This window comes from Microcaecilia unicolor, chromosome 9 (genome assembly GCF_901765095.1).
Source record: "Microcaecilia unicolor chromosome 9, aMicUni1.1, whole genome shotgun sequence".
Lineage (NCBI taxonomy): Eukaryota > Metazoa > Chordata > Amphibia > Gymnophiona > Siphonopidae > Microcaecilia > Microcaecilia unicolor.
The window spans coordinates 219242695-219266011 of NC_044039.1; the positions used below are offsets into that span (position 1 = coordinate 219242695).

The following is a 23317-nucleotide window of genomic DNA, read 5'->3' on the forward strand; positions in this document are numbered from 1 at the left end:
GAAAAGAGACAGTGGAGGGGGGATATGATTGAGGTCTACAATATCCTGAGTCAGCAAGGGAAGACTTGCCTCCCCAATTTGCTTTGTTTCTTTGGAAGCGTGAATAAACACGTAGATAAAGATGAGCCGGTTGATGAAGCGTATCTAGATTTTCAGAAAGCTTTTGACAAAGTTCCTCATGAGAGACTACTGACAAAATTAAAGTCATGGGACAGGAGGCAATGTCCTTCTGTGGATTAGGAATTGGTTACCGGACAGAAAAGAGGGTAGGGTTAAATGTCCATTTTTCTCAATGGAGAAGGGTAAATAGTGGAGTGCCACAGGGATCTGTATTGGGACCGGTACTATTAAATATATTTATAAACGATCTGGAAATTGGAACAACTACTACTACTATAAATCATTTTTATAGCGCTACCAGTCATACGCAGCGCTTCACAATTGAACATGAAGAAAAGACAGTCCCTGCTCTAAAGAGCTTACAATCTAAATCAGGACAGGGATAAGGGTAGGACAGACAGAAGGACACATAGGGAAAGGGACTAATGAAGAGAGGAAGACAAGATAAAGGTACATAAGTACATAAGTAATGCCATACTGGGAAAAGACCAAGGGTCCATCGAGCCCAGCATCCTGTCCACGACAGCGGCCAATCCAGGCCAAGGGCACCTGGCAAGCTTCCCAAATGTACAAACATTCTATACATGTTATTCCTGGACTTTTGGATTTTTCCAAGTCCGTTTAGTAGCGGTTTATGGACTTGTCCTTTAGGAAACCGTCCAACCCCTTTTTAAACTCTGCTAAGCTAACCGCCTTCACCACTTTCTCCGGCAACGAATTCCAGAGTTTAATTACACGTTGGGTGAAGAAAAATTTTCTCCGATTTGTTTTAAATTTACTACACTGTAGTTTCATCGCATGCCCCCTAGTCCTAGTATTTTTGGAAAGCATGAACAGACGCTTCACATCCACCTGTTCCACTCCACTCATTATTTTATATACCTCTATCATGTCTCCCCTCAGCCGTCTCTTCTCCAAGCTGTATAGCCCTAGCCTCCTTAGTCTTTCTTCATAGGGAAGTCGTCCCATCCCCGCTATCATTTTAGTCGCCCTTCGCTGCACCTTTTCCAATTCTACTATATCTTTCTTGAGATGCGGCGACCAGAATTGAACACAATACTCAAGGTGCGGTCGCACCATGGAGCGATACAACGGCATTATAACATCCTCACACCTGTTTTCCATACCTTTCCTAATAATACCCAACATTCTATTCGCTTTCTTAGCCGCAGCAGCACACTGAGCAGAAGGTTTCAGTGTGTTATCGACGACGACACCCAGATCCCTTTCTTGGTCCGTAACTCCTAACGTGGAACCTTGCATGACGTAGCTATAATTCGGGTTCTTTTTTCCCACATGCATCACCTTGCACTTGCTCACATTAAACATCATCTGCCATTTAGCCGCCCAGTCTCCCAGTCTCGTAAGGTCCTCTTGTAATTTTTCACAATCCTGTCGTGATTTAACGACTTTGAATAACTTTGTGTCATCAGCAAATTTAATTACCTCGCTAGTTACTCCCATCTCTAGATCATTTATAAATATATTAAAAAGCAGCGGTCCTAGCACGGACCCCTGAGGAACCCCACTAACTACCCTTCTCCATTGTGAATACTGCCCATTTAACCCCACTCTCTGTTTCCTATCCTTCAACCAGTTTTTAATCCACAATAGGACATTTCCTCCTATCCCATGACCCTCCAATTTCCTCTGTAGCCTTTCATGAGGTACCTTGTCAAACGCCTTTTGAAAATCCAGATACACAATATCAACCGACTCCCCTTTGTCCACATGTTTGTTCACTCCTTCAAAGAATTGAAGTAAATTGGTCAGGCAAGATTTCCCCACACAAAAGCCATGCTGACTTGGTCTCAGTAATCCATGTTCTCGAATGTGCTCTGTAATTTTGTTTTTAATAATAGCCTCTACCATTTTCCCAGGCACCGATGTCAGACTCACCGGTCTATAAGTGACAAGTTAGGAGTCGAAAGCAGCATCAAACAGGTAGGCCTTTAGCCCGGATTTGAAGGTGGCCAGGGATGGAGCTAGACATAATGGCTCAGGAAGCTCATTCCAGGCATAACTAGTGAGGTGATTAAATTTGCAGATGACACAAAACTATTCAAAATTGTCAAAACACATGCAGATTGTGAAAAATTGCAGGAAGACCTTGACTGGTCGTCCAAATGGCATATGAAATGTAATGTGGACAAATGCAAAGTGATGCACATTGGGAAGAATAATCTGAATTACAGTTACCTGATGCTAGAGACCACCTTGGGAGTCATCATTCAAGAAAAAGATCTGGGTGTCATTGTACATAATACACTGAAATCTTCTGCCCAGTGTGTGGTGGTGGCCAAAAAAGCAAACAGGATGCTAGGAATTATTAGGAAAGAGATGCAAAATAAGACCGCGAATACTGTAATGCCTCTATATCGCTCCATGGTGTAACCTCACCTTGGACCCTATTGACTAAGCTGCATTTTTAGCTTGCACTAAAAATTAGCACATGCTAACCCTAGAAACACCCATAAGAATATATGGATGTCTCTTAGCGCACGCTAAAAACATTAGCGCACCTTCGTAAACAGGGCCCCTTGAGAATTGCGCTCAATTCTGGTCATAGGATCCAGAGGCGTATCTGAACTGTGGCGGTAGGGGGGGCCAGAGCCAGAGTGAGGGGGCACATTATAGCCCCCCCCCCCACTGCTGTCACCTACCTTTGCTGGCGGGGGAACCCCAACCCCCGCCAGCCGAGCCGAGCTCTTTGAAGTTCTTCTTCGTCTTCGTGTTGTTCAACTGCTGAATCCAGTTTCGGAGTCTGACATCGCAGCACGGAGGGTTGACGGTGGTAGGGGGGTCCAGGGCGAAATCTGCGGGGGCCCAGGCCCCTGTGGCCCCACACAGATACACCCCTGGTAGGATCTCAAAAAATATATATAGCGGAATTAGAAGAGGTTCAAAAAGAAGCGACCAAAATGATAACGAGGATGGAACTCCTCCCATATGAGGAATGTTTTAAAGAGGATATTTTTATTTTAGTTACATTTGTACCCCGCGCTTTCCCACTCATGGCAGGCTCAATGCGACTTACATGGGGCAATGGAGGGTTAAGTGACTTGCCCAGAGTCACAAGGAGCTGCCTGTGCCTGAAGTGGGAATCAAACTCAGTTCCTCAGGACCAAAGTCCACCACCCTAACCACTAGGCCACTCCTTCACTGTTGCTACTATTTGAGATTCTACATGGAATGTTGCTATTCCACCAGAGAAGTCAGCCCTTGCAGATCACCAATGTGGCTGTGCAGGCTTCTGCTTCTGTGAGTCTGATGTCCTGCACGTACTTAACCCTCCATTGCCAAATGTAAGCCAAATGTAAGCCACATTGAGCCTGCCATGAGTGGGAAAGCGCAGGGTACAAATGTAACAAAAATAAAATAGATACTATTGGAGATTCTACATGGAATGTTGCTACTATTGGAGATTCTACATGGAATGTTGCTATTCCACTAGCAACATTCCATGTAGAAGTCGGCCCTTGCAGATCACCAATGTGGCCGCGCAGGCTTCTACATGGAATGTTGCTAGTGGAATAGCAACATTCCATGTAGAATCTCCAATAGTAGCAACATTCCATGTAGAATCTCCAATAGTATCTATTTTATTTTTGTTACATTTGTACCCTGCGCTTTCCCACTCATGGCAGGCTCAATGTGGCTTACATTTGGCAATGGAGGGTTAAGTGACTTGCCCAGAGTTACAAGGAGCTGCCTGTGCCTGAAGTGGGAATCGAACTCAGTTCCTCAGTTCCCCAGGACCAAAGTCCACCACCCTAAGCACTAGGCCACTCCTCCACTCTTCAGCTTGGAAAAGGGACGGCTGAGGGGAGATATGATTGGGGTCTGTAATCCTGAGTGGTGTGGAACGGGTAAAAGCAAATCAATTTTTCACTCCTTCAAATAGTACAAAGACTAGGGGACAATCGACGAAATTACATGGAAGTACTTTTAAAACAAAGAGGAGGAAATATTTTTTCACTCAAAGAATAGTTAAGCTCTGGAACTCGTTGCTAGTGGATGTGGTAATTGCGGTCAGCGTATCTGGGTTTAAAAAAAAAGGTTTGGACGAGTTCCTGGAGGAAAAGTCCATCGTCTGTTATTGAGATGGACATGGGAGAAGCCATTGTTTGCCCCGGGATTGGTAGCATGGAATCTTGCTAGTAATTGGGTTTCTGCCAGGTACTCCGGGACCATTCAGTCAGTCTGGTTTTGGGGATATGCATGAAGAATATGCAAGAGATGTAATTGTACCCAGTGAAGGTGCTGTAGGGAAATATATCTGATGTATATTTATTGAGGATAACCAGAAATAACAGATTATTCAGATAAGTCCAGGGTGAGAACCATCGTCCAATCCTCTTGCCTCCAAGCAGGGTCTACTATTCTTAAACCATACCAAACAGGGTTTGTCTATATTTATTATGTAACAAGGACTGTCGTCTTTTCACTAAATTCGTGGAGAAAAAGCATGTTGGAAACGATGCTCTGACCGCAGCCAACAGAAACTTTTGAATAGAAGTCATATAATCCCCAATATGGACTACGAATGGTGAGCAAGATTATCCCTATGGCAATGTGGTCTTTCTGGTACCCCCAAAAACAGAATATCTAACAAAGGTCCCACCACTTTCTACTGGTCCAGCACAAAAAGAGAGGACAGGAAAAAAGTGAATAACGTCCCATGGTAGCCATCATATCAAGCATAATTCTCAAAATAAGTCCTTTTGTGGGTTCTTAGAGGCTGAGGTCACTGCTGAGGTCGCAATAAAATTACATGATTGGACCCGAAGGATTCGGAAGTCACTTGTATATCAGCATCTCCATGCTACTTCTTGACATAGCACCCTACAGTTGCCCCTGTGTTCATACCCCGAGTTAGCTGCCTCGTGAATATAAAAAGCTTCTTCCCTCCCAATTCATATTCGCAAAGCACTGTCTGCAACTGCTCAGTGTTACACTGTAGGCCAGGGGACACCAACTCACAGCTGAGAAATGCAGTCGCCGTTCAATGCGCCATCCTTGCATCTAGTTTGTGGGGGTTTTTTGACACTAGGTATTTTTAGTAAAACACAAAGTGTGGTCAATCAAATGCATTCATTGGCTTGTGGAATAATGTGGAGAGGGTTTGAAAAATATTACTGAATGCAGAGCATTCATTGGAAAAAAAAAACGTGGATATTCAGTTCAAATCATCAACCGAGGACAATGATCAGGCCTATAGAGCAATGTTTCCCAAGCCGGTCCTGATTTGCACACACTGCCTCCGTTGTATGCAAATTTCGTTCAAGCTGAAAACCCAAGTGGCAAGGGGGTACTGCAGGTCTGACTTGGGAAACACTGCTATAGAGCATACCAAAGCTGAATGACAGAAATTGGGAGATTTGAGGGGCCTGACCACCTGAAATCAGTGATCCATAGGCGTGGCTGGCAGGGATCCGCAAGCCCCGACAGCAACAGAAGATCTCCTCTCGGCAGAAAGAACACTTACATCCTGTACAGCCATGCGCAGAGGCTGCATCAGTTGTGCATCTATCTATCTATAGCGCTACAAGGCATACACAGCGCTGTACACCATACACGAAACACAGTCCCTGCTCAAAGAGCTTACAATCTAAATAAGACAGATAAACAGACAGAACAACTAAGAGGCAAGGGAATAAAGAGGTGGGGATAAAAGGACCGGGCAAGTGAGTAGTGGTTAGGAGTTAAAGGCAGCGTGGTGTAAGTGTTCTTTCTGCCGGGAGGAGGTCTTCGGCTGGTGGGGCTTGGTATCTCTATTGGTTTGACTGGGGGGGGGGGGGAGAACTGGAGGTGGCCGAGAGAGCATGGAGAGCACCGGAGGGGGCCCAAGGAGGGTGAGGAACATATTTTCAGGCCCACCCTATTTGGGCTCAGGCCCACCCTAAATTGGGCTACCACCCCATCTGGCTACGCTCCTGGTTGAGGCTTGGTGACTGTATCTGTAGAAACCAGTGATACGAGGGTGGCCCAGGAAGTTTTCCCGGCTCTCACAGCTTTCTATAATGTGTCTGCTTGGAAAGACACTAGAGGCTCATTCAGACCAGTCCTCTCCTAATTACCTAGATTACAAACAGGTGTGAGGCAATTAGGGAGTTATCTAGGAAAGTGTAGTACTGTTGATTTTGCTTTACACTATAGGGGTCTTGAAACAAAATGAAGTGAGGCCTTAAACATAAAGCATAGAAAGATATGAATTTGAGCTGGGTCTGAGTCTTGTCTATCAAAGCCAGTAGAGTTTAGCTATACCGAGGCGTTCAAGATCAGGCCAGGTCAAAGGGACATACATAACGCTTACTCTGGGAGGAGGTTTCCCACCCGGTTTCAGCATGGCGGGGGCTCTGTCACACCATCTGCAGCACGAAACTTTACAGTGTAAATTATTGAGAAATTGCTAGAAACTATCAAAGTGGATTTCTGAAATGACACGGTTAGGGGGAAATACAGTATTGTTTTCAAATATTTTTTATGGAATGCTTCTTGACAACTATTTGTGCCATGTGGAGAAGGGGCCAACGTTTCACAGTGCGGAGGCCTTTCTGTGTGGCCTGAGTCAATTACTCAGTACCAGAGTAATTTTCTCATACCACTACATTGGTAACATATTTCTCCAAATGTACTGGCCTACCTTACCCCTGCTATAGGTATGATTAAAATATAGCACGCCTAGAGATCTGCGCCAAAATCGGCATGGATTCTATAACAACGCACGTAATTTAATTGGTTTAAAAAGTTAATCAGCTCTTAACATGCAATAATGAGCACTAATTGGCACTGATTAGAATTTACGCGCACAACTCGCTAAGCGTAGTCTGTAACGAAGTGCGCTGAACTTCTAACGTGTGCAGGCAAAAAAGGCACAGTTACAGGTGGGGAAATGGGGGTTCCAAAATTTATGCACATAGTTATAGAATTTACAACACATTATTGTTGGTGTAAATGGATGCACGTAGCTTTAGGCGCTGAAGTATCAACTAAGTGTATTCTAAAATCAGGCGATGATGATAGAATATGCTTAGTCGGCACCGATTTCAGCATTGATTGTTTTTAAGCACCATATATAGAATCTCCTCCTATATGCATAGATATGGGGAGAGCAGACCTTAAACGTACATTAGCTAAGCAAGTACCTGTGGGGTAGTGTTCATTGATAGGCCAACCGTCTACTTGCAGTGTAGCATTCCCTCCATTTCTATTGAAGCGAACCACGTGGTATTTGCCATCGTTCACTGGGGTACTCTCCTCTTTGATGGAGATGTCCTCGGTGCCGATGTTGAACAGTACTCCAATCTTGCCTTGCTCCTGTAAAATAAAATAAAACCCTTTCAATTTCTCAGACTCTGTTATCTCTGATTTCTTTTCTCCCACCATCAACCTTTCCATCTTCAGGAGTCCTGGTTAACAGAATATTTATTTATTTATACTTATATGTCATCTCCTTAGACATTGAGGGGCATTTTTGGTATGTTTTGAGGAGGGCACCCTGAGGCCTCCCACCCCCCCCCCCCCCACCAGCCTTCCCACCAGTCAGCCCACCCGTTCAAAAACTTGGACAAATGGGCAGACTGAAAAAAAACCTGCCTAGACCCCAGACAGTCCCGTGAAAAGGAGGACATGTCTGAGGAAATCCATGTGTATGGTAACCCTAGCACAGATGAATGTATGAAGGGTATTGGAATCAAAGAGTGAACAAACTGCTAGATACATCTTAGAACAAAATAACATGACTTAGCCCCTAAATTAATCTGACCTTCAAAACAAAGCCGAGTCTAAACTAACTGAGACAACTGAAATAGAGCTATATGGCTGGATTCAGTAAATGGTGCTCAAAATTAGTCTCAAAAAAAGTCGGCACTGAACAGTATTCTATGAAGGGCATTCCGAGATGGCCATCCTTTATAGAATAGCGTGTAGTGCTGGGATCCATGCTCAACTTTGGGCGCAAGGATTTAGACCAACTGAAACCAGGTGTAAATCCCAGTGCACAGATCCACACTATTCTATAACACTGCACGCATCTTAAGGGAACGCCCCTGCCCCTCCCACTGATATGCTCCTTTTGCAGATTCGCGTGGAAACATTTAGGCTATATTCCATAAATGAGCGTGTGTATTTTTACGAGATCTGCCATTTCTGTCCCGTTTTGGCACCTTGCATAGATCTGTTAGAATGCTTTTTTGAACCAAAAACTCAGCGCCATATATAGAATTCTCCCAATAGAGTGGTATCTGTTTCCTGCACAAAATAGGCAAAGATCAGGAATTGTAAGGCCATCAATAATCCTGATAGATGAGATTTTTTTTTTTTTTGGGGGGGGGGGGGGGTTAAGCTTCAGTCAGTTGACTAAGTCATTGGGTGACTGTTCTAAGACAATGGTCGAGAGGAGTTAGGTCGATAACTTTAGCATCAACAAATGTCATCAGTTGAACATCAATGTGAAAACAACTAACACCTATGGACTGGACTAGAGTAGCCAGTGGAGAAGGAACAAATACAAATGAACAGGGGCCGGGATCGATCCCTGTGGGACACTACGTTTCAAAGGACTGCACAAACTGATTTTCTTTTTACCCAGAATGAGGAACTGCCCCTTTATTTAATTATTTATTTAGCAAAACTTGATTGCATGCCTCGTCAACATGGAGTTCAAACATCTAAGTTGCCTCTGTGTCTCTCAGGACTCGGAGTCTCACTTAAGTGCTCCCCACAGAAGAGGCTCAGATTGATTGCTAAAAACCTTACTAATGCTCTCTATTGAGAATTTTCTCATACTTCAGGTGACCACACAGCTCAAATCCTGAATTTACCCCACCACATGCAGGGGGATGTAGCTCTAATTTCCCTACTGGGTAGTCGTAACACAGATTGTAAGCTCTTCGAGCAGGGACTGTCCTTCCATGTTAAATTGTACAGCGCTGCGTAACCCTAGTAGCGCTTTAGAAATGTTAAGTAGTAGTAGTAGTAGTAGTAATATAATAAATGATGGCTGAAGAAGACCAAAATGGTCCATCTAGACTTCCCAGTTATTGTTTAGGGTTGTAATTGTCACCCCGTACAGAAATTCCCTAATGCTATTATTTAGTGTGCTCTTTACAGTTTACCCCCCCTTCCAAAAAGCCTATATTTAGGGATGTAACTGCTTCCCTGTTCTACAGTAGTTACCACTGCCCCCCCCCCCGTGTGCAGGTCCCCCCCCCAAAAAAAAAACACACCTTCATCTAAGGTTACTTCCCTGAATGTTATGGGTAAAGCCAGGGCTGGCACAGCTTGTCCCTAGGAAACCATTAACCTGCTATTAAAGCTGCATCTCAATGAATGCTGCACTCAGGCAAGCTTCTGTAATGTATCGGATCATTATTTCCAAAGCTCTATGATTCAACATTGCAGTTTTATTCTTTAATGATGGCCTAGCACTACGAGTTCGTACAGAATCTTGGAAACATAGTACATTTGTCACTGGAAGTGTATTCTGATATTTTTAATGCGTATTTTCTCTTTTATGGTGATCGGTCCTGCTCCTCCCCCCATGTTCTCAGTTGCCGACTCTCGCCTGACTTCTCATACATCAAACACATGACCCATGTCATATCAAGTATAAATGATGCGGAGCCCTTTTCAGCAAGATCCGGGCCTTCTAACAGCAGCACTAAGTCTGACATATCCTCATCCAAAATGAGGCACCTTGACAGACCAAAGCAGGGGAAACTGGGAGCAGGAACAGGAGAGAAACTGCTCTGCTATTACCTCTTTTTCCTTGAGACAGCCAGACTCTCAAATTGTACCTCTGCTAAATGAGCACATATCAAACTTAAATGTCTTGGTACTTTGCCCAGGTGCCCCAAGGGAGTCGAGGCTCATGAATTTACTTTCTACTGGTGTGCTCGCTCGCTCTCTCTCAGCCGCTCACCCTCCCTCGCTTCATACAGAGGCTGCTTTCCCAGATCTAGACTTATCATGATAGCCCCCGTCTTCATCATATTGGGAACAAATGGCACAAAGTCAACATCATTACCGTTCACAATTTCTGAAACGAATGCAAACAGCATTGAGAGCAAATAAATTCAGCTGCACAAGAAAGGACCAGTGAACCAGTGATACTAAAGGATCACGGTACTAATTTGTAAGTTAATCTTTAGCCTTCAGTGTCACCTTAATGTGCTGTAAATATACACATTGCTGCCGAAGTATCGAAGAAATGGTAAACTAGTTTTTTTTTTTGCAGGACAAACAAGCAGCAGCCCATCGGCAGTTTGGATTTAATTATAATGCTTTCCATCTTACATGTTCCCACTGCAATAGGGTTCTTTCATATCCACTGCCCATCTCTGGGGGTGAGCATCCCAGTGGCACCAGGACACTGCATGAAGGCACTGGAAAGACCTCTGTAGGCCACTCAGTTCCAAAAAATGGCCAAATATCTACAAATTGCATTTTTTTCTCATTCTGCTGGTAGGTTTGGGGATTATTTGGTTCTGTCCTTTGCCCACATACTGCATTTGAATTATTTAGGAGTATTAATACTTTTGTGAATTTCCCCCATTCAGTTCGATAAACAGAGGCACACGGAGATAAGCCCATTTGCCTAAACTCTTCCAGTGAGTCAGTATACACTAAATATTTGTCAACTTCTTTTTCCTCTAGGCTGGGTCCAAAAGTACATGACCCTTCATCCACAAGGACCACCATTCTTCCTCATTTTAACCCCTTCCTTTCCCAACCACCCCATCTATTGAGGTGCCAGACCTCCGTCATGGGCACAGACATTTTCATGGCAGCTTGAGTTTGACTATTAAGAGCCTCCTATGTATAAAATGGCAGAAGCTGGGCTTGAGAATCATACCCAGATCTCCTGGGCGGTGGCGCATAGCACTGGCCCACCTAACTGACCTCTTCTACCATTTAAACAAAACTCGTGTCATGTGCAGTCTTCCCTTTTTCGGAAGAGCTTGCAGTCTTGGTTGTGCACAGAGATGGATACTGCTCTCCTGCACCTGAGCACAGCAGTTGATTTCTGGATGAAAGGGTTCATTTATTTATGATGTAACAAAGGAGCGATTGATGGAAATCAATAAAATGCTAGCTGGTCATTTGAACATCCCTTTATCTGATAATTAGCATTTGGTTGGAAACAAATTAATTATTTGTTTTAGATAACCAGAGGCAAAGGGTATTTGTATGTATTTATCTAACTTGTAAACTGTTTAGGAGTTAGCAGGGTACAAATGTTTAAAAACAAATACATAAATAAAGGCAGGACACCAGAACTGGGGATGAAAATAATAACCATAACGAAGTAAATATTTATTTTAAAAAAAACACTGTGAATTCAGAGTTGTGGGACTTTGGACAAAGGGGAGCCAGTTGATATTGTGTAACTGGATTTTCCAAGGCGTTTGACAAGGTACCTCATGAAAGGTTACAGAGGAAATTGGAGGGTCATGGGATACGAGGAAATGTCCTATTGTGGATTAAAAACTGGTTGAAGGATAGGAAACAGAGAGTAGGGTTAAATGGGCAGTATTCACAATGGAGAAGGGTAGTTAGTGGGGTTCCTCAGGGGTCTGTGCTAGGACCGCTGCTTTTTAATATATTTATAAATGATTTAGAGATGGGAGTAATTAGCGAGGTAATTAAATTTGCTGATGACACAAAGTTATTCAACGTCGTTAACTTGTAACAAGATTGTGAAAAATTACAGAAGGACCTTACGAGACTGGGAGGCTAAATGGCAGATGACATTTAATGTGAGGAAGTGCAAGGTGATGCATGTGGGAAAAAAAGAACCCAAATTATAGCTACGTCATGCAAGGTTCCACGTTAGGAGTTACGGAACAAGAAAGGGATCTAGGTGTCGTCGTCGATAATACACTGAAACCTTCTGCTCAGTGTGCTGCTGCAGCTAGGAAAGCGAATAGAATGTTGGGTATTATTAGGAAAGGTATGGAAAACAGGTGTGAGGATGTTATAATGCTGCTGTATCGCTCCATGGTGCGACTGCACCTTGAGTATTGTGTTCAATTCTGGTCGCCGCATCTCAAGAAAGATATAGTGGAATTGGAAAAGGTGCAGCGAAGGGCGACTAAAATGATAGCGGGGATGGGACGACTTCCCTATGAAGAAAGACTAAGGAGGCTAGGGCTTTTCAGCTTGGAGAAGAGATGGCTGAGGGGAGACATGATAGAGGTATATAAAATAATGAGTGGAGTGGAACAGGTGGATGTGAAGCGTCTGTTCACGCTTTCCAAAAATACTAGGACTAGGGGGCATGCGATGAAACTACAGTGTAGTAAATTTAAAACAAATCAGAGAAACTTTTTCTTCACCCAACGCGTAATTAAACTCTGGAATTCGTTGCCGGAGAACGTGGTGAAGGTGGTTAGCTTGGCAGAGTTTAAAAAAGGGGTTAGATGGTTTCCTAAAGGACAAATCCATAAACCACTACTAAATGGACTTGGGAAAAATCCACAATTCCAGGAATAACATGTTTAGAATGTTTGTACGTTTGAGAAGCTTGCCAGGTGTCCTCGGCCTGGATTGGCCGCTGTCGTGGACAGGATGCTGGGCTCGATGGACCCTTGGTCTTTTCCCAGTGTGGCATTACTTATGTACTTATGTCCTCTACTTGGCTCACTTTTATTACATAGAGCAGTGATTTAACCTATTGTGATGTCATAGTGGCTCATTCCACCAATAAGAGCCAACCTCATTAGTGATGTCACAATGGCTTGATTGTATAGAATGTTTGTACGTTTGGGAAGCTCGCCAGGTGCCCTTGGCCTGGATTGGCCGCTGTTGTGGACAGGATGCTGGGCTCGATGGACCCTTGGTTTTTTCCCAGTGTGGCATTACTTATGTACTTATGGAGAATGCTTGAGTTGGAACCAGTAAGTTAATACAGTAATCTTGAGATGCAGGTCTGGCTTTTCCCCATCACTATCCTGTCCCAGCAGCATTATTTCCCTCCAACTTCATAGCTATGAGAAAGCTAATGCATTTTAGTGCACAGAGGAATGTGATCTTAGAAGCTCATTATCTATCTTATTTAAATAATTAGCATGTACTTAATTTGTTCCCCAATCACATTTTCTGCTGCACCATCAGCTTAAGCAGTCAGCCTATGCCCTCAGGCCCAGAATGATGGTGCCAGTCTGACAGCCCCGGGGAAGGGGGGGGGGGGGCGGGGGGAGAGAAATGATGTGCAACCTTGGCCTGCCTGCCCTCACCGCTCTTCTGCTTCATTCCCTCCCCCCCCCCAAATAGTTCAGTCACCGGCCACCCATAAGAATATGGGAATTCAGTTTTTCAACCTTTGCTTTGTAGATCTGTCTCAGAACATTCTGGAATGTGCACATTTGCTTTTGCAGTTCAGAGTAGAACAGCCAGAACCATTTTGCCTGGGAAATAAGGTCCTGGGATTGGCCCAGTCTGCCTCTGGAGACTTCCTGTACAACACTGCGTCGTCTATCTCTCGCCAGTAACAGTAATAGCAGTATGTGGTCACTCTGTCAGCCAGCGGAAGAGTAGCCTAGTGGTTAGTGCAGTGGACTTTGGTCCTGGGGAACTGAGTTCAATTCCCACTGCAGCTCCTTGTGACCCTGGGTAAGTCACTTAACCCTCCATTGCCCCTGGTACAAAATAAGTACCTGAATATATGTAAACCGCTTTGAATGTAGTTGCAAAAACCCCAGAAAGGCGGTGTATCAAGTCCCATTTCCCTTTCCCTCCCCCTTTCCCATTCCTCTCTCTCTCTGAAGTCCTTTTTGTTTAGAGGGTCTTTTGCTTTGGTTTGATCGTCTTTGAGATTTTTACCATCATGTGCAATGTTACTACATCTGGCTGAGCAGTGTTGAGTGTGAGAAGCTTGGGGTTCCAATCTAATGTTAACACAATGGGGAGGCCACAGGCCAGGGTGCCAGGCAGCCAGGGATAACTTGGTGCCATGCCCCCTAGCCCTGCCCCCCATGATACGCGCAGCTCCCAAGTATAGCAAGAGCCGTGAGGAGGCAACGCGTCCCAAACGTGTGAAAAGCGAGAGGGTACCGATGGGAGGGAGAGGTCGCATTTATAGACTGCGACCACGAGGCATGCACCCTCTCTTTTCCAAGGTGCGGGCGGCGTGCGAGGAGGCTGCTGACGCTCCAGTTTTGTAACCTTTCCCGTAGCTCTGGGTGCCTCAGGAGCAACAGCTGCGCCGAGACACCAGTCGGCCACAGGAACCCTGACCAGGTAAGATCAACGTCACCGATGCCGGCTAGCACAGAATTTAAAAAATTTAAAAAAAACGCTCCGGAAGTCAGCACCACAAGTAGGGGTTCGCTGTTTCTCAGTGCAGTCAGCAACCGGGTCCTGAGACATTCATAGCGGGAATCACCTTCAAATTATTTACCTTTATCTTTCAAATCCTAAATGGCACAGCTCCTGACTTCATGGTACCATTAATAAACTTACCTCAAAGAAACACTAAACATGAGGCAAGAAATTATCTCAGACCACACCTCCCAAATTGCAAAAAAGTGATCTACAAAACTGTCCACTCTGCAGACTTCACTTACTTATTTATTTGTAGCATTTGTATCCCACATTTCCCCACCTATTTGCAGGCTCAATGTGGCTTACATTATGCCGTAATGGCGAACGCCATTTCCGGGTCGAGAATTACAAATAGTACAGTAAGGTGCATACATGATAAAATATGATACAATAAGGTATTGCACAGAGGTTCTTGAGTGATAGATTTAATTATAGCATTATTATTATTATTATTTATTGCATTTGTATCCCACATTTTCCCACCTATTTGCAGGCTCAATGTGGCTTACATAGTTTGTTATGGTATAGTCATTTCATGATAACAAAAACACTTAGTATTGTACAGAGATTAAGTAAAGGAAGAAAGAAGGACGGTGTTATTCGGATGGTATGGAAGGTGGACTTTAATAATTGGGAATATTGGTGAGGTAATGTTGTGAAGCTGTGGGTTCTCTTAGTAGGCCTTGTTGAAGAGATGAGTCTTCAAAGATTTGCGGAAGCTAGTTATTTCGTCAATTGCTTTCAGGGCTTTAGGCATAAGTTGGATAGTCAACTATAGAGAGTTCATTTCTGTCCTAAGGAATAAAGTGATAGTGCGTATTACGTAATTTTCATTAGTAGCCATTTGGTTATCAGTCAAGTGTGGGGTGCGGTTTTGTCTAGTTCATTTACAGTCTGTGGTTAGGATGGAACGTTGTGGTATGCCTTCTTGAATAGGTCAGTTTTCAACAGTTTTCGGAAGATTGTTAGGTCATGCATTGTTTTTATGGTCTTTGGTAGTGCGTTCCAAAGTTGCGTAGATATGTAGGAGAAGCTAGATGCATATGTAGACTTATATTTCAGTCCTTTGCAGCTGGGTTAATGGAGATTCAGGTATGTATGGGCTGATTTGTTTGTGTTCCTAGTTGGCAGGTCTATGAGGTCTGACATATAGATCGGGGCTTCACCATGAACGATTTTGTGGACCAGGGTGCAAACTTTGAACGCAATTCGTTCTTTTAGTGGAAGCCAGTGAAGTTTTTCTCTTAGGGGTTTAGCACTTTCGTATTTCATTTTTCCAAATATGAGTCTGGCTGCTGTATTTTGGGCAGTCTGAAGCTTCTTAAGGATTTGTTCTTTGCATTCTGCATAGATGGCATTGCAGTAGTCTAGGTGGCTTAGCACCATTGATTGTATCAGGCTGCGGAATATTTCCCTTGGGAAGAAAGGTTTAATTCTTTTTAGTTTCCACATTGAGTGGAACATTTTCTTTGCTGTGTTTTTTGCATGACTTTCGAGTGTGAGATTCTGGTCAATTGTGACTCAGAGAATTTTCAGACTATCTGAGATTTGAAGGGTGTAATCTGAGGTATTTATGGTGGTGGGATTGTTCATGTTGTATTGTGAGGAGAGAATAAGACATTGTGTTTTTTCTGCGTTTAGCTTTAGTTGGAATGCATCCGCCCATGAGTTCATTATTTGGAGACTGTGTTTGATTTCATTTGTGATTTCGGTTAGATCTTGTTTGAACGGGATGTAGATTGTGACATCGTCTGCATAAATGTATGGGTTGAGTCCTTGGTTGGATAACGTCTTAGCTAATGGTGTCATCATTAAATTGAAAAGGGTTGATAAGAGTGGTGATCCTTGTGGCACTCCGCATTCTGGTTTCCATTGTGATGATGTTTTTGAGTTTGGTATAACTTGTCTGGAATGTTTTTACGTTTGGGGAGCATGCCAGGTGCCCTTGACCTGGATTGGCCACTGTCGGTGACAGGATGCTGGGCTAGATGGACCTTTGGTCTTTCCCAGTATGGCACTACTTATGTACTTATGTACTTATGATATTACTTGATAAGTTCTTGCGGTTAGGAAGCCGTCAAACCAGTTGAGTACATTTCCTTAGGAACCAAATGGTGGAACTCCTTACCACCCAAAATAAGAAATATACAGGAATATACTAGATTCCACAAAATCCTCAAATCGCTCCTATTCAAACAAACCCTCAGAAAGAACGACCATATCTCAAACAATTAATTACCTGAATTGGTTATTATTCTATTTACCATTAACTTTCTCTTTCCTTCATGTACAATTTCGAATTCATAATACATTTTCTAAACGTTAATATCCATAGTTATCCCTATATGTTTATGATATTGTATTGTAAAATTGGATTCTTAAAACAAATTACTTTCTTATGCATTATTCTTTGTTATGTATCCTATACTAACAGCGTGCGGGAAGCCCTGGTCGCTCCAGCTGCTGGCGTCTCATCTTTGACCACAGCCTGCCACACAGGACCCTGTCCCCTTCCACTCCTTGCACAGCACAGGACTATAATCATAAAAAAAGAAGGTGCCATCACAGATCGTAGCCTCTTAGAGAGGGTAAACTGCCTCATTGGGGCACTTAGCTGTTGCTCTCACGCAAGACTGTGGACAGTCAAGCATCATGGACACCTCGGGAACAGTAAAAACAATGTAGCCATTATCCTAGCAAATGCAGTCCATGTGCGACAGGCACAGAGCCTGTATCAACAGACAGAAGGACAAGGAAGTGTTCTGTCTCCGGAACAAGACAAAATTAAGCAGGCCGGCAAGCCAAAGTCCAACGGAAAAAACACACGAGGCTCCACGACCGAAGCAGCCAACGAGAGGAAATGTGCTGCCAAACTGGGGGGGGGGGGGGGGGGGGGGGAGCTAGAGCCAAATCTATGGGGGGCCCATGCCCCCATGGCCCCACATAGCTACGCCCCTGATGTAGACACAGTATCGGCCCAGGAATAAAGAGGAAGGAACCTGGATCTTTCTAACCATCAAGCTTATTATTAATTTACATAATTTGACACTGTTCCCTATACATAGACACCTTCATGAAAAACATCTTAGAGCATCTAAGGTGAGAACTTTGTATTTTTTAGCACCGGGGACATGTTTGGGGGGTGGGCAGTAGGTGTGCCCTGCGCTAATTGGTTACTGAAGCTAAATTGCCACACACCAATGTGAGCCCTTTCCAGTAAGGATTCACGCACTAATGGCCGTGCACTAATTTGGAAACTAGCATGGCCCCTTACTCTTTGAGATAACAATTCCACCCAAAAATTAATAATATGTATCTCTGCTATGTCTCTTTACCACCCTAGCCATTGTAATAATCCATTATCTTGGATTCTGGTTCAAAAATGAAGCCTCAAGTCCACAGCTTGGTGAAATCCATTTACTACAAACTTAGGGCTTCTTTTACGAAGCCTTGCTAGCGATTCTTGTGCGGCAAATAAGAGGAAGCCCATAGGAATTGAAGGATATGATTTTAGTTATTTCAGACCAATGATGCAGTATGTTTCCAATGACCTATCCATACCCACTCCTGAACTATTACCTATTCCCTTAGGTTTTAATGTAACAAATCTTACAGTCTGTATGGGATCGCCCTATTATACAGAGATCCTTAGAGTGACTTAAAAGGAAAACAAAATAATAACTAAGAAAATCACAAAGGATAAAAAACTAATACACCAGTTAGCTTCTGAAATAGAGAACAAAGGGAAACATTCATGGTGGGATATTTCCCTTGGAAAGTCAAATACTGGGAATAATATACTAAATAGAATTTTCCATTCCATTGTGGTGGTATTGATTGGTCAGTTGCTCACTCTTATGCTCATGATTTGGCTAGCATGCTGGGTTAAGAGAAAGTTTCACCAGATCCAGAAGAGAACCTCTCACAACCAGACCTATAGTGCCATACCATGAAGATATCATGTGGCATCAACTTGGGAGCAACCTATGTCCCTGAGCGGTTGCAAAAAGGAGCTGGTCTCTGGGGGGGGGGGGGGGGGGGTTGCATATGATAACTGTGTCATTAAAGGCATGTGAGTGGAATTGCAAGCCTGCTAAACTGGAGCAAAGCCAGACTCTGACCAAAGCTGCCTGACTGTGAATAGATGCCTAATGGAGCAGATGACGGATGACCATAGAGACCTCGATCAATGGTGAAAACCTAGAAACTTAAACGTGAGACATGAGCAGGGGCAAACAAAATTAATAATGAGTATTTGTTTACAGTAGTCACTTTTCCTACTAGGTGACATTTTCCAAGGTTCAGTATTCACTATTCAAAGATACACCCTCCCAATACACCCATGTTACAATTGATTTCTATCATAGTCTAATATCTCTGATTCTTGTTTTATTTGAATTCTGCTTTTATGTTATGTTAGTGTTAAGTCCTTTACTTTTTTCACTTCCATTATTATAATTATTTGTGATTCTTCATTCCAGTATTAATGCGTTACTTGTCTCTAATAATCAAGAGAGGGAAATGTGTAGCATGTTTCAGAATTATTGGTTTTGCTGGAAAATAGAAACAAATATTCTATATAATAAAAACCAACCTCAACGTTCTGAAGCTGACTCCGTGGCTTCAGTGAAGGGTTTGAAGCTTCTGAAGCTCAGGCTCCATCTCTGTAAGCTCCACCCTCGAGTACTTCCGGGTTCGTCACAAGCAGAAGTGACCAACCACATGAGGTTTCTCGGCTTCAGAATGTTGGAGGTGCATTCTATTAAATAGGATTGGTCAGTTCCTTGAAGCACAGCCAGAGCTCAGCGTCCTGCACAGTAATGCTCAGACACCAGAGAGAGAGGGGGGGGGGGCCTGACACCAGAGAGGAGAGGGGGGGGAGGTATCTCTGTCACACACACACTCTCTCTCACAGTCAGTCTTTCTCTCTCTCTCACGCTCACACACTGTCTCTCACACACTCTATGTCTCACACTGTATCACATTCACTCTCTATGTGTCACACAGTCACACAGTCACTCACACACTCAGTCTCACAGAGAGTCTGTGTCTCACACACTCTCTCTCGCACACATTGTACCTGTGTGAACCACACTCTCTCTCACACACACTGTGTCTCACATACACACTTGCACTCACTCTCATTCTCACACACACTCTCTCTCACAGACACACTTGCACCCAGACTCACTCTCTCTCACACACACACACACTCTCGCACATACACTCTCTCAAACATACACACTCCGAGGAAAACCTTGCTAGCGCCCGTTTCATTTGTGTCAGAAATGGGCCTTTTTTACTAGTATATAAATATTTGGCAAAGACATCGGAATGTTAGTTGATAAGAAAACAGACCAGGCTCTACCCTCCCTCTGAAGACCAGTGAAAGCCTGAAACAAAAGGACTATTGAATGATCCACCAATGTAACAACAGGGCTAGCTGGCTGAATACTAAAAATTTAATCACCGCATCTCTAAAGAACAAAGTCTGCATATTGACAGCAATCAAAAAGACTGGAAAGGCCATCTACCTGAAACTCACAGGCAATGACCCACCTAATCTGACAAAAGAAAGCCCATCTACCCAAAACTCCCAATGACACTTTTAATCCTGTCAAGTATCTTCTGGGGTGTGTACAACAGAATTGTGATTGATTAACCATGCTACATCTCAAAAACCAGAGAGAACCAGTTTTCAGCTACCTATGAGTTTTTACTAGATCAAATATATCCCACTGACTTCAGCCTACGGCCCAACAAGAAATTATTTAAAAAAAACCTGAAACACTCTCAGTCTTCTATCTTTCTTTTCCTTTACCTCTCTGGACCTGCGCTCTTCCCTGGACCCTGCCAGCTGGACGATCTGCACCTCTCTGGACCTTCTCTGAATCTCTATGAGCCAAGCCAGGCTCCAGAAACAACTCTGCTAAAAGAAGGCTTCTTTCCCCAGCAAAGAATCCACCATCCAGCTAAGAAAAATAAAAAAAAACCTCCTTTACCACTTCAACTAGCAAAGAATTCATCTGAGCCTCAATCAAAGTGAATTACTATTAAGCCAGCCTAATTAATAATTCTGCCTTGCTAACAATATTTATCTTGTGGTACATTTCCCTTGTGTAAAATCCCTAAAACTGCCTTCTAAATTATTGCATTACCTTTATTGCAAATAAACATTGTTTGTAGTCCTTATGTTCTGAGCACATGTCCTTAAATATTATACAGTGCAGGTTAATGCAATTCCCCAAATATATTATGTATATACCCTTTTATCACTTTCACGAGCGTTTACATGAGCCTCTGACATGGTGTAAGTGCCTCACCTACAGTTAGCTGGGGATTTTGACACAGAAAAGCGTATAATGGAAGCGAGGCAGCGAAACGTCCCAAAAATGGCAGATCGGTGTGAAACTATACTTAAGAACATAAGCACCGCCATATTGGGAAAAGACCAAGGGTCCATCAAGCCCAGCATCCTGTCTCCGACAGTGGCCAATCCAGGCCTCAAGAACCCGGCAAAAACCCAAAAACAAAACAAAAATTTAAATTAATAATGTTCAATAGGCTTTTCTTTCAGGAATCTGTCCAAACCCCCTTTAAACTCAGCAAGGCCAACTGTTGTCCCTACATTCTCCGGCAATGAGTTCCAGAGTCTAACTACGCACTGAGTAAAGAAAAACTTTCTCCTATTTGTTTTAAATCTACCACATTCTAACTTCATCTTATGTCCCCTGGTTCTAGTATTGTTGGAAAGCGTAAACAAACGTTTCGCGTCTGTCTGCTCCATTCCACTTATTGTCTTGTAGACTTCTATCATATCACCCCCTCAGCCGCCTCTTCTCCAAGCTGAATAGCCCTAACCGTCTTAGCCTTTCCTCATAGGGAAGTCCTCCCATCCCTATTACCATTTTCATCACCCTTCTCTGCACCTTCTCCTTTATATCTTTTTTGAGGTGCGGTGACCAGAACTGAACACAATACTCGAGGTACGGTCTCACCATGGAGCGATACAACGGCATTATAACATCCTCGTGTTTGTTTTCCATCCCTTTCCTAATAATACTCAACACTCTGTGGGCTTTCTTAGCCGCGGCAACACACTGAGCAGAAGTTTTCAACGTCTTATCAACAATGACTCCCAGATCCCTTTCTAGGTCCGTAACTACTACTACTACTACTTAACATTTCTAGAGCGCTACTAGGGTTACGCAGCGCTGTACTAGTTAACACAGAACCTTGCATGACATAGCTGTAATTCGGGTTCCTCTTACCCACATGCATCACTTTGCACTTCTCAACATTGAACTTCATCTGCCACTTGGACGCCCAATCTCCTAGTCTCACAAGGTCCTCCTGTAATCTTTCACACTCCTCCTGCGACTTGACGGCCCTGAATAACTTTGTATCATCTGCGAATTTAATTACCTCACTAGTTACTCCCATCTCTAGGTCATTTATAAATATGTTAAAAAGCAGCGGTCCCAGCACAGACCCCTGAGGGACCCCACTAACTACCCTTCTCCATTCAACCCTACTTACACTCCCATTTATAGAATTTTATTTATTTATTTATTTGTTGCATTTGTATCCCACATTTTCCCACCAATTTGCGGGCTCAATGTGGCTTACATTATGCCGTAATGGCGATCGCCATTTCCGGATAGAAATTACAAATAGTATTGCATTAAGGTTTAGAAGTGGGAAAGTCGAGTACAAAGTGGTGTTACATTGAAGTTCCTGAATGATAGAGAGAGTAAGGGGCCTTTTTACTAAAGGGTTACTGCATGGCACCCAGAAGTAACACCGGCCCAAAGCAGGTGCCAGGGATAGTTCCATCCCCAGCATGCAGCATTTCTAGTACTAGTGAGTATATTGAGAAAATATTTCTGCAGGGGGTTACCGGATGTAATTGGGCAACATCACGCAGGGCCGCCGAGAGACTAGGCCGGGCCCAGGGCAAGGCCGCCCCGCCTCCATCCCCCCGCCGCTGCAGTCCCTGGTCTCACCTACCTGCCTCCACGGCTCTGGGCCCCCTTCATTCAAAGCAGCAGTTGCAGATCGCGTCTCTTCTGGCCTTCCCTCCCTGTGTCCCGTCCTCATCTGATGTAACTTCCGGTTTCCGCGAGGGCGGGACACAGGGAGGAAAGGCCAGAAGAGAGGTGATCTGTGACTGCCGCTTTGAATGCCGAGGAGGCAGGCAGGTGAGACCGGGGACTGCAGTGCCGGCGGCCTGACCCCAGCATCGGGCCCCCCCTGGAGGCCTGGGCCCGGGGAATTTTGCCTCCCCCCCCCCCCCCCACCCCGAGCCTGGGGAATTTTGCCCCCTGCCCCCTCCCCTCGGTGGTCCTGACATCACGTGCTGTCCAGTTACCACCAGATTAGCTGAGGAGCCATTACCGCCACCTCAATGAGTTGAAGTAAATTCCCCCCCTTCCCCACCCCAAAATGGTCGCTCGGCAAGCATGAACTTACTGCACGGCCATTAAATATTTCAGCCTTTTTACCCTCTGCAGTAACAGGGGTCCTGGCAAACAGCAAAAATGGCCGCCACCACCAACGCAGGGCCCTTTTTTTACTGCGGATTAGTCAAAGGGCCCCTAAGTGTTTCCGTGCAGATCTGAAAAGGGGGCTTAACGATGGGAGGGACACGAGTGGGTCAGGGGCGTCCCCTTAAAATGTACGTGCTGGGATTTACACCTGGTTTCAGCTGGTGTTTATATTTGCACGCAAAGTTGAGCACAGATTCCAGGGCTAAGCACTATTCTGTAAAGCACGCCCTTCCCAGAATACCCTTTATAGAATACCATTCAGCGCCATATACTGAATCCAGCCCCGAGTGAATAAATGCGAACTTATGCAAGTAGTTCTA

The 23317-nt window shown here is 44.0% G+C and overlaps 1 protein-coding gene across 1 annotated transcript in view; it reads right to left on the reverse strand.

Moving 5' to 3' along the window:
• Positions 1-23317, reverse strand: part of NRXN3 (neurexin 3) — a 1814506-nt gene that overhangs the window by 238069 nt on the left and 1553120 nt on the right. Inside the window, 1 exon segment of the mRNA XM_030213725.1 lies at positions 7269-7440. Coding sequence (XP_030069585.1) covers positions 7269-7440 — 172 coding nt within the window.